We start from the raw sequence: 13,310 nt of genomic DNA on the forward strand, positions 1-13,310 counted from the left end.
GCCGGCGCAGCGCGCCCTCGCTGCGGCAAGGGGAAAAATTCGCAGGGAGACGGGAGGTTTCACTGAAGAGGGTAACTGCTGATTAAATTAGCAATAGAATACATAAGCTTATGGTATGCCAAAGTAAGGTAAAAGAGAGCTTCCACATTGGTCTTTCTGCTAATCCTCCCTGCAATCAGAACGCAGAATAGAATCAGAATAGAATAGAATAGAAACCCCGTGTTAAAACAAAAATCATAAGGCTAAAATAATTCTTGGTGTGGCTGGAGGGATCTCGGAGCTGAATCTGACCCCTTACCTATGAAGGCCGATTTCGGCTCGACTGATGACTGAAGTATTACAGGAAATTACGTATGGGTCCATATCCTCAGAACCCTCTAACTCCAGTCTGCAGTGCCTCCAGTATCTCCTCGTATAATTCCCTTCTTAAAATACACTGTTTTCTGAAACCTATAAATGCTAGTCTTCTCCTCTGAAAAAAAGTCATTAAAAAAATAAAATAAATCAAATCCTTCCAGATGTGTTTTACTAACGCAAAAAAAAAAAAAAAAAAATTTGCTTTATTATGTTCCCTACTTTGACTTCCCTGAGCCCCAAGGGTGTAACATTACCATTTTCTCAAGTTGGATCCAAGCCCTGTAATTGATGAATTGTCCATAGGATCCATATGGAACTCTAGCAAAATCACTGACAGCACCAAAATGTGTGCTTGTGTCCCACTGTGTGCTGGGCACCCACACATATAAACTCTTCATGCCGGTGACTTCTCTCACTGTAAAGCGCTGTGCTCATCTCTAGCAATGGATCCAACTCACAGTGAAACGGCAGCGGTTCTGTAGTAATGGTCAGACATCACTGAGATGAGTTCAAATGAGAAAACATGACTGGAAACTAATTCTTATAATATTGGCTTACTAAGCATCATGTGGAGTTCTTTCAGTATGTTTTAGGATTGCAGGGGGCAAGTATATAATCTATTATGATTCACATTCTTCCAAATGTGTTTTAAAAGCTGAGAGAAGCATAATTTTTCATCTAACTTTGGGCTTTGTTCAACTGCCCACACAGTTAAGATACCTTCTAGTGCCTGAAACATCCACATGGAGCCTTGTGTCCTTCTGGGACAGCAAGAGTGGTCAGAGAGTTCCGATCCAGCATAACCTAGGGCATTTCAGCTGGTGCTAGACACCTATGTGTAGGCAAATGAGTCCCACCTCTTGTGTTGTCTAAATGTGGAGCTTGGAAATCTCTAACTGTGTCTTGCCAAGCATTGCTATTAGAGTGTCTGGGTTCCTAGAAGTGTAGAAATGATTATTTCCGTGATGATACATCGTCACTGCACTAAAGTCTTTAAGTCTTTAGTGTATTTTGTGGGTGACTGATTCTGAGCTCTGCAGAAAATGCTTGTGGAAGAGATTGATTTTCTTGGTGTTCCAAATATTATTATTATTGTATTACAGTAAAGACTTGTACATTTTAGTATTGTCCAATGCTTGAAAAAATGTTAAAATAGATGCTTTGAAAAGATTAGGTAATCTGTGGGGAATAGGCAGTCTAAGCCTCAGGCTTCTTCTATATGCCAATGAATGTAGGAGTACGTAAAACATTTCATTAGCTTTGTTTTAAGAAGTCACTTCATTAAATCATGCAGTCAAACCAACCTGCAAGTTAGCCTGCTCACTAGCAGTTAAAGATGGAAGGTGGGTTTGGCCAACCTAGCTCTTAAATGTGTCTTGTCCCCACATTTTTAATGTAGCTTTTTGCAAAAACCAAGTTACTCATTGTCACTGGCAGGTTCCTCAGACATAAGATAATTGGACCACAATCTTTTCCTCTTCCAGCGATTTGGTTTGAGTCACTTTAGATATCAAGTAAGTCTCAAAGGTCCCTGGAAAAGACTGTGAGATTTAATATCATTGTTAAGCCGGTTTGTTTTACATTTGTGACCAACTCACATGAGCCAGACACATTTAAAATGGACTTGTTGCTACAGAGTGCAATGCTGTCCTACTACTCAGGCATCCAAAGATGACCTTACAAATTGCAGGCTTTAGTGGGAGAAAATGTTTGTGAATTCCCCAGTCCCAGAACCAGAAGAGGAATTCACGCAAGTCCGTACAGCTTCTAAATATCCAGGAGATGAGACTGTCCCATGTCCCAGCGCAGGGGCCCCGGGGCGTGTCGTTTTGTGTCCACACGTGTGAGATCAGTCAGGCATTGCTACATTTTGGGTCCGTATCCAATTCTAATCTGTGAAAGTATGTGAAGTGAAAGACATTATAGACAGGATTAGCAGTCAAGATACCTGCAGACAGCAGGGACCTCGTAGTCCTCCTCAGTGCGCATTACGGTTAGTGCACAATAGGAAACATCTTTGCCAGATGATAAAGAAGAAACATTCCGTTTGTTGCCAACGGTAAATACATACAGAGGAGTAAATGTGTCATGAATAAAGTGTCCCTAAGGAAATCTTGGAAGACCCTAAGTGTTTATTTACATACTTTTAGTCCCAGCAGCTGTAGAGCTATGTGAGTGTAGTGCTCTGCCCAGGCTAACTAGTTGGTTAAGAATTATCACAGCTATCTTTTTCATGCTAGTTATTATCTCCTCACAATGAGACAATTCAGGCAGCCCTGCCAGAAACCCAGACTTTGGAGAACCAAAGCAATGGTGTCAATTATGATCACGAGTCTCTCTCACACACACACACAAAATCTGAGCAAGTGCCTGGGGTTTACAGAATAAATTGAATAAGAACTCAAAATACAACACCTCTTTCACAGCATAGACGGAATCCTGCATGTATTTTAAGACCTGATGCTCTTTATTTTTGCCAGAATATTGAACCAGAGGAAAATCTGAGCCCAACGTGCACAATCTGATAGGAGCTCTCTGTCTATTAGATTACCTTGCAGATATTTATCTACAAAAAGATATGTAAAAAGTCTATGTAAGAAAAAAGTCAATAAGGCAACTGCAGATTCAATTTTTGCAGTTGGAAAAAAATAATTCCTCATACTGAAGCTCTTCATTCTCCCTGCTGCTTTATGTTATCTCTGTTTTAACTGCTGTTAATGAAAGGCTCATCAAAAGGCAGTGCCAATTCACAATAATATTTAAATGATGAATTAATCTCTTAGTCCTCATGGCAGCTCCCTTTCAGCTGTTTTCCCTGCATACTTTACATCTCCATTTATATGACTGAGAGTGGGGTGCACATGGGGAGAATGGAGCAAACATTGATTGGCTCTGCAGCCCCAAGAGAAGAATTTGCCTCATGCCTTATATATTTGTAAAGGCATGGAAGGAAAACATCGCCTGCTGAAGTAAATCTAAGATTGTCCTTCAGCAAGACTCGCTAAAATTAAGTAAATAACTCAAAGCAAGACTCAGCTTAACTTAGGCCTTTCTACAGTTGCCATTCTAACTTCTAATAATTTGACCAACTTGTTGCCTTACTTCTGCTGGTTAAAAAAAAAAGCCAAACCTTCCCCTGTTTCTAAATGCAGTTCTGCTTTGAAAAGTGACCCTAAAAATTGCACGCAGGCTCCATGTTTATTCTGTGTCAGCTATTTCCTTATTGAATGGGCTCAGTTAGCCAGTAAGGAACCTTTTCCTCCTATGTGCCAGCCCTGCATATTTCAAGTGGAACTTAGGGGTCAACCCGGATTTTTTCTTCTCATGTAGGATGACCCAAAAAACAAGGATCCTGCAAGTGTCAGTAAGCCCTCAATTACATGTGTGCAATTCCGTAGTCTTCTGTGGCTTTGCCTAAGGTTTAACTGACTGGAAGGGATTCTTTCGTGATAAACAGGAGGCAATAGAAAACAGCTCACTGTGTTCTTTATGCTAGATCTGCTGTGCTAACAGGAGCAAAAAGCAGTGAACAGTGATTTTAATTATTAAGTGAACAGACAGAAAATATGTAAGATTCTATTTAAGAAAGGTGCTTGCTTGAAATTCCATGTTTTCAGGAATCTCCATCTTTAACATAATAGAGCATTACAGCTGACAAGGAAAGTAAAATACTTTCCTTTTTTTCTTGGACATGCCATTCATCTGATGGGAAGAGAACAGATAGTCCTCATAATGAGAAAGGAACAAAATTATTTGAATTATTTTGCATGCAATAGCAAGATAAAAGATAGTGTGTACAACCCTCAGTTATGGGTGGTCTTCATTGTGGAGTGCAGCAAGTCAGAAGATGACTGTATGTACATTTTGCTAGATGGGAATAACCCGCTCTGGGCATTTTATTATTTATTAATTCATCTTGGCAGCTTTGGCAGTCAAGCATGAAGATTTTCTGCTCTTCTGAAATCTCTGTGTTCTGGAAGACCAGAGTTGAAGTTTATCTGATTTTTTTTTTTTTTTCAAAATATTTAAGATAGCAAATAGTGAGCAAAAGTTTTCTCAATTCAGAGTTTTGATCTTGCAACCCCAGTGCAGCTTAAACTGAGCTGTACAAGGCATACTCTGTTAGCAAGGGTAGAAAAAGCCAAGAATATACTTTCCAGCTATGTAAATACTGATCAACTGAGTCTTTGCTTGGATGAAATCATTCTATTCTGACTTTTTCTTCCAGTTGTGTGTAATACTGGAGCCAATGCAGGAACTGATGTCAAGACATAAAACTTACAATCTAAGTCCTCGAGACTGCTTGAAGACTTGCTTGTTTCAAAAATGGCAGAGGATGGTGGCCCCACCAGGTATGTTTCATTTCCAGTATTTTACTTATTTTATAGTTAAATTAATATGGAAACAATGGGAAAATTTACTGCAAGTTTACTTACAAAGGAAAGTAATAAGAATTAGCACTGTTCCAAAAGTAAGCCTGAAAATGTTTTATGATTTCAGTCTGGCCCAACTGATTTATAGATGTGCACATTCAGATGGTTTCACTATGACTAGGATATAATTTAGTACAAAAATATGTGTAGATGGAATGCAAAATGCCTACTGGCTCCATTAGAATTCATCGTTTGTATAATTCAGCTTCCTGCTGTGACTCTGAAATTACAGCTACAATTCATAATTAATTGTCTTTGAGACTAATATAATGTTATTTACAGGCCTGGACCTAATCTCCTTCCTCTTACACCTCAAAATAATAATTCTCTCTTTTTTCAGATTATTAAAGATTTGTATATCTAAGACTATTCACATGGGTGCCCAGGCCAAATTTTGAAAAGTACAGTTGCCCCGCTGTTCTTTTTCTATTTAAGAAAAGTTATGTAATCGTCCTGATTCGGTCTAAGTTTGGAAGACTTGCAGAGAAATGGCATTCAATACTCTCTAACGTATTCACTTGGGAGTGGCAGTTGTAAAGATGGAGCCCACATCAGAGGCAGAAGGAACTGAAGTGGTAGTTGCTCGTATCCTGTATCGATGGCAGCAGGGAGGCAGAAAGCTGCCTTTAGTCTTTGCCTCTGGCTGGGTCGGTTGAGGCTGTACCCTACATCAGAATAAGATCCAGAATTTTGTTTAGCACCAAATGTTACTTGCTGTGTGACCTTCAGCAAGTTACATGGTCAGTTTGAACGTCATGATAGACATCGTGATACTCCTGTTGACAAAATGCTTTCAAATATCTTTACAGATAATGCTGGGAGAACTTCATTAGTCCATTACACAAAATTGAAAGCAGATTCCATTGGTTTGGGTCCAAATATCCTACAGTTCATATGTTAAACCTACTACTACTACTACTAGTATTAGTACTACTAGTAATCATAGGAATTTAAAACTAGATGAAAAAATATTTCAGCACTTCTGCTTATGGATCATTTTAGTTAGTACACGCTTCACAATATCTGCCATTTGCTTTCCTTCTTACCATTTTATTGCAGCAGAACCCACAAGACAACCGACAACCAAGCGGAGGAAAAGGAAAAACTCTACCAGCAGCACTTCCAACAGCAGTGCTGGGAACAACGCAAATAGTACCAACAGCAAGAAAAAGTCAGCTGCTGCAAACCTGAGTCTATCAAGTCAGGTACCTGTAAGTCTCACTTTCTTTTTAGGCCTGAATCGCTTACGGTGCTTTAATTCTTTCCTTGCATTGTAAAGAAGGTGCATTCTTGAGCCTAAACTATCACAAGCAGAAGGCGATCTTGCACAGCGTGCTGTGGAAGCTGGGGAATTAGCGGAGAGATGTGAAGAAGCCATTCTGCAGTGCAGCTTTAACAAATGACCCTGAAGCAGGGGTATCCTGAGGACCAGATGTTATTCTTTTTAAAGCCTGGCCCAACTCCCCTTCTTGTCAGTGGGAGTTCTGCCGCGGGCAGTGGGACTCAGGCTGGGCCTCGTGTTGTTAGATACAGCATGAGTCTTGCAGACTTTCACCTGCCAGGTGCTGAGTGAGGATGAGTCCCTGTGGAACAGGACAGCCGTACCTGAGCAGACCGCTGGTCTCTCTCCGTTAGTACCTTACCTCTAATTGGTGCCGGGTTCAGGTGCTTCAGTGGAACAGGTTATGAATTAACTTACCCGCAGAGGTTATCTCTTTTTCCAACCACTCCACGTGCAGGGGGTAGATCCCCTGGAATCTGGGTCTCAGCTTATCCACCCTGCTAGCTGCAACTGTTGACTTCCTAATTATATAGGGAAACACCAAGTCTTTTCCAGAACTGTACCAGCACTTTAATAATCACATTTATTGCCTTATTCACAATACAGGGGTAATCAGACCCCAAATTGTGACCAAGTGTGCCTTAGTCAATAAGAAGATGGCTTATGCATTTTAAAGTTAGGGAAATTTAATTTCGTGTTATAGGAACTGTAAAGTGGTATCTCGGGAATAACATGCAGGGATTTTTATTGGATTTCTGATCAGCAGATAAGAAAGGGTTAGGTCTCTTCTGAAGCCTGACAAAGAATATAGGCCTTTTGTTAGCACAAAGCAGGCAATTCCTAGGAAATCTGAACACCCAGATAAAAAGAGGAGTAGACTAACACCAGTGAAATGAAATTAAGATTTTTGTTTAGCAACTGATTCAGCAATCCACTAGCTTACAGAAGCTTTGGGCTTCAGTACATTAAACTCATATTTTTTCCTCGTCATATTAAGATTTTCACGTGGCTTGCATCCCCGGAGTCAGGGTTTTTTCCCTAATATACGCATCTCTGGGTTTTTCTGGCAGCACAAAGCAGTCAGAAGGCCAGCTACCTGATCCCCTGGTGGCAGGAGCCACTGCCTCACCAACTGTGTCTGCCAGAAAACCTCTTGGATCAATAATCAACCATATTTAAGAAAAAATCAGCAATTAGGTGTAAAACTGAGCAACCAGCTAGTTCCCTGTTGTCTCCAAGTTTTTAAAGTATCTCGGCTACTCCCTGCTCTGAGTTCAGTTCAGTAGGACCAGAATCTGACCCTCTGCCTCTTTTCAGTCTGCTCCTCCCTGGAGAGATGACTTTTGTTGGCCTCAGTGGTAGCCACATGTGCTCGTATGCTTGAGTGTAATTAAGCCCTCTGATAGTTACCTGTCACTCCCACAGATATTCAAGCTGACTTCAGGTACTGAAAGGCTACTCCTGACAGATGAAGCAGTCAAGGTTACTCTTCCTGATGGAGATGATAGTTGAGCATCTGAGACATAATGGTGAAGTTTATCATGGTATGAGGGATGGATTTTTAGTCTTCACTGACGTTCAGGATGCTGCATAGTCAATACGTTTCAATATTGTTTGCTCTCCGTACCAGAGTAGCAAGATGGTCCAAACTCTTTCGTACGGAGGATCAGGTTCCATTTTTAGGACTCTTCTCCTTTCCCATTGCACAGTGGAAAACGCTCAGCTGTTCGGCTTGACATACTAACAGCTCTTCCCATCTTCCCCACAGCAAGCACAGCAAACCAGATGGGACTGATGGTTGGGCCACCCTGTAGAGTAGACAGAACTAAAAATAATTGTAGCAGTAGGATATTTTGGTGTAAAACTGTTCAACACTTTTCGGTTAAAGAGAGAGATGTTACCATGTTTCTTCAAAATGATGCGTTCTTTGAAGTGGGCCTTATTACAGGCATGCCACTGCTTTCTGAATTTAGCTGCAGGTAGCAGTAACTTGCTTTCTGTTTCTTTCTCTTTACTTTACCTTGAAGTGAATCATTCAGTAGTTAATATTTGATTTTCCTTATATGCAACAGAAGACAAGATATCCTCAAACACAATTTGACATTTTTCTGCTAACTAAAAGTTTCCTTTGGCCATAGAACTTTCTGTGATTCACACAGGGACTTCCTGCTCAGTAGAAGAAAACCTATCAAAATAATTCATTTTCAGTATTAAAAGCATTTCCCCCCTCATTATTAGAGAAGAGGAATGAAATCACTGCATCTTCTGTCCAGATGACTCACATAAGCAGAGCTAGTTTCAGTTCCACTTTTCCCATCATCCTCTCTGGAGAACCCCAACAATGAGCTCATACCCATACCAAACTTGGATTAATATGAAGTCATGAACTCCAGCTTTCTCTTTTTCTACAATGATTTCTTCCCAGCCAGCGAAGACAGTCTCTCCACCATAACAGAATCTAACTCCTAATTTCCTGTCACTTTTATGCTCCTATGTTGGTTTCTCTTTGATAGTAACTTAATCCTGGTTAGAGAATGTTTTCTTAGCCTCTATTCTATGTAATGTTTCTCAGTTTAGGACATTAGTAATTACTCAGTATTGCTCATACCGTAATGCTGTGTACACTAAGGCAAATGTGTTAACTTACCATATCCCTCATCCACATTTCTCACCCACACCATTAACTTCTGTTTCTTTAATGAGGTCTTCATGTCTGGAGAGGCAAATATTCCATGTTCAGGACAGTGACAGCTGGAGTACCATCAGCTATGACAAAGCTTGAAACTTCAGAGAGATTTGTTATTTTCCCCGTAGCTCTTTCCAGATCTTCAGATAAATACATGGGGCTAAGCAAACCTTGATCAATGAGATTGACCATTTTTTGTCACATACATGTTCTTCTTCAGTAATAGGGTGTTGTGCCATTTCCTCTACCTGCGTTATTATCTGATCAGTTCTTCAGGCAGGTTCTTCTGCTGACAATACAGAGCCAAGCCCGGAAAGGCAAATGATGTGGTTGTATTTCCATGCATGGGTCAGGTTGGCATTGCACCCTGAAGTTCAGTTGCTGCAGCCTAATCAATCAGAATCATTCGTGCCCTTTGTGTTGCCTTAAATTTATGAGTGCTTTGACTGTGTTGACACATTGTGATACATCTTTAATAACACAGTCTAGAAGAGAGGGTATGCATCTTCTCTCCCATCAGTAATTTGAAAAGGGTCAGTTGCAGTCTGTCCTCATATCTCTAACTATTTTTTATACTTTCTCAACCCTGCTAAATAAAAGACAAAGTTTTGCCCTTTTGACAGTCACTTGCACTCTATTACATTCATTTTCTTTTATAATGTGGTTTCTGTGATTCTGTTAGTTCTCGTGCTACTGGTTGCAGACCATCAGCATCTCCTCTTGTCCCCTCAAGGGACTTCCTGCCCAAGTCCCTTGTTTAATACCTTTCCTACATTCTTGAAATGAATGTAGTTAGCGAGTGTGCTACATGATGGCACTGCACAACTCATGCCTAGGTTACCTGTCCAGTGATTCTTTTGACCTGAATCTGTAAGTCCTGAGGCAACACATTGTAGTGTGTTGGAAGTAGAACCAAAAGTCTCTTTAATAGTACAAATTTTTCTCACCTCAAGTTTTCTTCTCTGAGGCTCTCATTGGTGCAGGCTCAACACTTCCGGTGATTTCCACAGATGTATTGGCTTCTTTTTAGTGTGTAAAGAAAGTTGACAGAACAAGGATCCAGAAATTGTAGTCCACTCAGCTCTCTCAGTCTCAGCAGTTGCCAATCATTTGAATTGTTCTCAGATTTTTCGTGTCCTCGGTCACGTCTGATCTTTGGAAGAAACATTAACCCATTGTGCAGAAACTGGAATTAACAATTTCCTCTTTCCTCCAGACAAGGAGCAAAGATGGGCAAGACTACTTCTGCAAGGTTCATAGAAAACCTGCCTTTCCAATATTAGCCTTCCTATGATTTTAAATAAATTCATTATCTAATTTGTGTGTGTCACTGCCTTATCACTTACACAGTGATAATTTCCTCTAATATTTGAAGCTAGCTGCAGTATTTTCCCTAGTCTTTGCTCAGTGTTCAAGCCTCTTTGCTGGCTGAAATCGTATTCCTTTGCATTGTTCATATTCTCCTGCTTCAGAAAAAACTTTCTTGCAAGCCCCAGCCCTTGTACGTAGAGCAGTGACTTGTACGCTGTGATCTGTGGATTACAGGTATACGCAGGATCATCAGAAGAGGTCCATACAGCCATATCACCTAAATACCACTTTCTGTTAAGTTTAATTAAAAATGTGCTCATCGATTCATTTTCATCTATTTGAATTTGGAAATTTAACAACAATGCACAACTCTCACAAACTCTAAGTAGCATTGCTCTAGGCTGCTCCCAGACATAACCATAGAAATTAATAGGTGGATTTTGCTTTCATTTACTAATGAAGATCCTGTTGAGTGTAATACTGTAACTGTGAACCCAGTGAAATATCATTTGTGTTGGAAAGAATAAAGCATCACTACATGCCACTAAGTAAATCAAATGTTCTTTGTTACATCCAGAGTCTTAATTAGAGCTTCCTTGCACTCTTTAAGTGAGTTACAGCCCTCAATAATCTCTCTTTCTCTTTGTAGTTCTCTGTAAACTCCTCAAAAGCCAAATCCATAAATAAATCTGCTAATGTGGAAGGGAGCAATACAATCTCTTACGTGTTTCAGAAACAGGGGGTACGTTTAGGTGGTTTGTAATGGATGTAGTAGTACCAGAGCTACAGTCCCAGGGCCAGAAGATTAGTGTAAGAAATTATCCCATGTCTCAGAACTGTGCAATTCAGAATCTAAGATTTAGCCGTAAGGAGATGAGAGTGAATAAATTGGTTTCCAGTTGTTGCGCTTTAGGAAAAATATTCCAAACAAGACCAAAATGTCAAGTTAACAGAGAGGACTATGATGAGATGTGAAAGATAACTATTTTCCTCTGGAAAGTGTTTACTCTGAAGCCTAATTAAAATGTCAGTTCTGCTTCCATAGATCATTTCAACACCACTGTCAGTCTGATGTTTTTGTCTTGGAGGCAGTGACCATTACAGGTGTGGGCAGCAATGGGGCTCTCAGTCATTAATAATTTTGTGGCAAGGAGCTAAGAAGTCAATTATTAAAATAATCACCACTAACACAATTCTGTAAGAAGGAAGAAAGGCAGGAGGAGGTACCCTTCTTCTTTTGACTTAGCACTTAGAGGTATGCTGGCTGCTAAAACTAGTGGAACTTTCAGTCCTTGGAGTATGAGGCTTGGTTGAACAATATACTTGATAGTTTCAGGCATTTTTAATTATCTCAGGCTTGTGAAGCACTGTTCTCCTACTTCTGGGGACCGTGACACCTGAGCTACGAACTAATCACCGTAACACATCGAGCGAGGCTACGTATTAACAGCAGCAAAGATGGCAGGCACAGGGATGGGGACTTCTACGTGGCCCACCACACATTTTTACCTCCAGACTCCAGTAAGACATTGTTTAGCTATCAGATGATCTTTAATAATCCCAACTTAAAAAGTTTGTTTATGTAACTGGGCATAGCAGAGCTAAACTATGAGGCTAGGTATAAAAAGGATGAAGCCCGAGAAATGACCGGTCTGTTAAGTAGAAGTGCTTGCATTTGAGTTGTGTATGAAGTGATCTCTGTGTATAGTTTATATGCATCAATTTAAGTTTGGATGGCAACTAGGGTTATTTCAGGATGAAAGGTATGATATACATGAAAGCTGCTTTTGTGGTTATATTATTAAATAATACATTTCTATCACATAATGTAAAACATCCACTGCTTTATTTACAGTGCTTCACTGGAACCGTATTTTACTATCATGAGACATTCCTTGACCAAAAATGTTGTTTCTAATCACGGAGTAAATTAATAAGATTGAGTGACTACAGTCTAAATCTTTTTTAAACTAATCTAGTCAAATATGTGCTACCATAACTAGGCCATAGCAGTGTGTGCTGCCGTGCAAGAGACTAGGGTTTAATTCTTGGATTCTGCTTCTCACTCCATGAGCAGGAGCTAGGAGCACTCCAGAGCTGCAGCCTCAACCCTGGGAGGGATGGAGCCTTGTGTCATTCAACAGCAGTGACCCCCACTGGCCAATTTAAGGAGAAGCATTGAGGGGCTCTAAAAGGAGTCACTTCCAGTCCTCCTCAGAGGTTGGTGGTCATTGCACGGGATCTAGTGAGTGGAGGTTCAATGGGTGCACTCGGTGGGGTCTTCAGCTTTCAGTCTGAGGAGCAGAATCCTCTCTGGGGAGGAACCAGCATGTGCGCTTCCTGAGACACTATTTTTGCCTGACATAACGATAAGTGGCAGGATTGTCAAGAATTTTTTTTCAAATGTCCTGTAACTAATGCTGTGATATCTATCTTTTAAATAGAATGAGGGAAAACTCCACTAACCTCAATATAATTGTAGTTTAATTCCTAGAGAGAGAGAGATACTCAGTAGCATGGAGAGAAATACAAGTGCAAACTGTCCTCTCAGTGGGTGTCATTATATTAAAGGAATAATATTTGCAAAGAATCTGAGAAATTAGAGATGGAAATACTTACAAGGTCATTGAGCATCTCCCCGCTGATGCACAAAAGTTTCCTACCACAGATCGAGATTTTTCCCAGCCCAGCGTTAGGCGACCTGAGCAGCAAAGCTAGCACCCTTCCAGTGGGGTCATTAATCCTCAGTCTGCCGTCCTCAGTATCAGAAATATTGTCTTAGCAGTGGGGGTTACATTTTCATTTACTTAATGTCATCTTACTACCCTAGTTTACATGTCATCGGGTTGGCCTAAAGCGATCCTCTTCCGTTCAGCACTTGCAGCTGTTAAGCACATTTACCCCTCCCAATCATTTGGTGGATGTAACACATACTTAATTCTTTCACGTGGCCTCCCCAGCCAGCTGTTGTAGCCCCATAGTTATTTTTGATGCGCTTCTCTAAGTCTCATCCAAGTTGCCGACCTCTTGCTGGTGTGGCAACAGGGGGAACTTGAGGTCCATGCTCAAGAGCGTTGAAGTGAGGGGAACTGTTGCCACCTCGGTCTGTGATTCTGTATTTCAGCCACTGTGGTCCTTTTTTGCCTGCCACACTGCACGCTCAAACCCAACTTGCTGTCCTCTGCCAGGTCTCTCTTGTCATTAAAGCTCTCGCAATACAACGGGGTCAGGTCTGGTTCAG

The 13,310-nt window shown here is 40.7% G+C and overlaps 1 protein-coding gene across 2 annotated transcripts in view; it reads left to right on the plus strand.

Moving 5' to 3' along the window:
• Window positions 1-4,591: 4,591 nt before the first annotated feature.
• The window catches only part of LDB2 (LIM domain binding 2), an 11,053-nt gene continuing 2,334 nt past the window's right edge, over window positions 4,592-13,310 (plus strand). The window contains exons 1-2 of one of the 2 annotated variants that reach the window (XM_010296216.1): window positions 4,592-4,709; window positions 5,850-5,995. In XM_010296216.1, the coding sequence (XP_010294518.1) occupies window positions 4,607-4,709; window positions 5,850-5,995 (249 nt within the window). In that variant the 5' untranslated portion in view covers window positions 4,592-4,606. The remainder of the gene's footprint in view (window positions 4,710-5,849; window positions 5,996-13,310) is intronic. The other variant, XM_010296217.1, reaches the window with a different exon arrangement.

The sequence above is a fragment of the Phaethon lepturus genome, unplaced genomic scaffold, assembly GCF_000687285.1.
Source record: "Phaethon lepturus isolate BGI_N335 unplaced genomic scaffold, ASM68728v1 scaffold9611, whole genome shotgun sequence".
Classification (NCBI taxonomy): Eukaryota; Metazoa; Chordata; class Aves; order Phaethontiformes; family Phaethontidae; genus Phaethon; species Phaethon lepturus.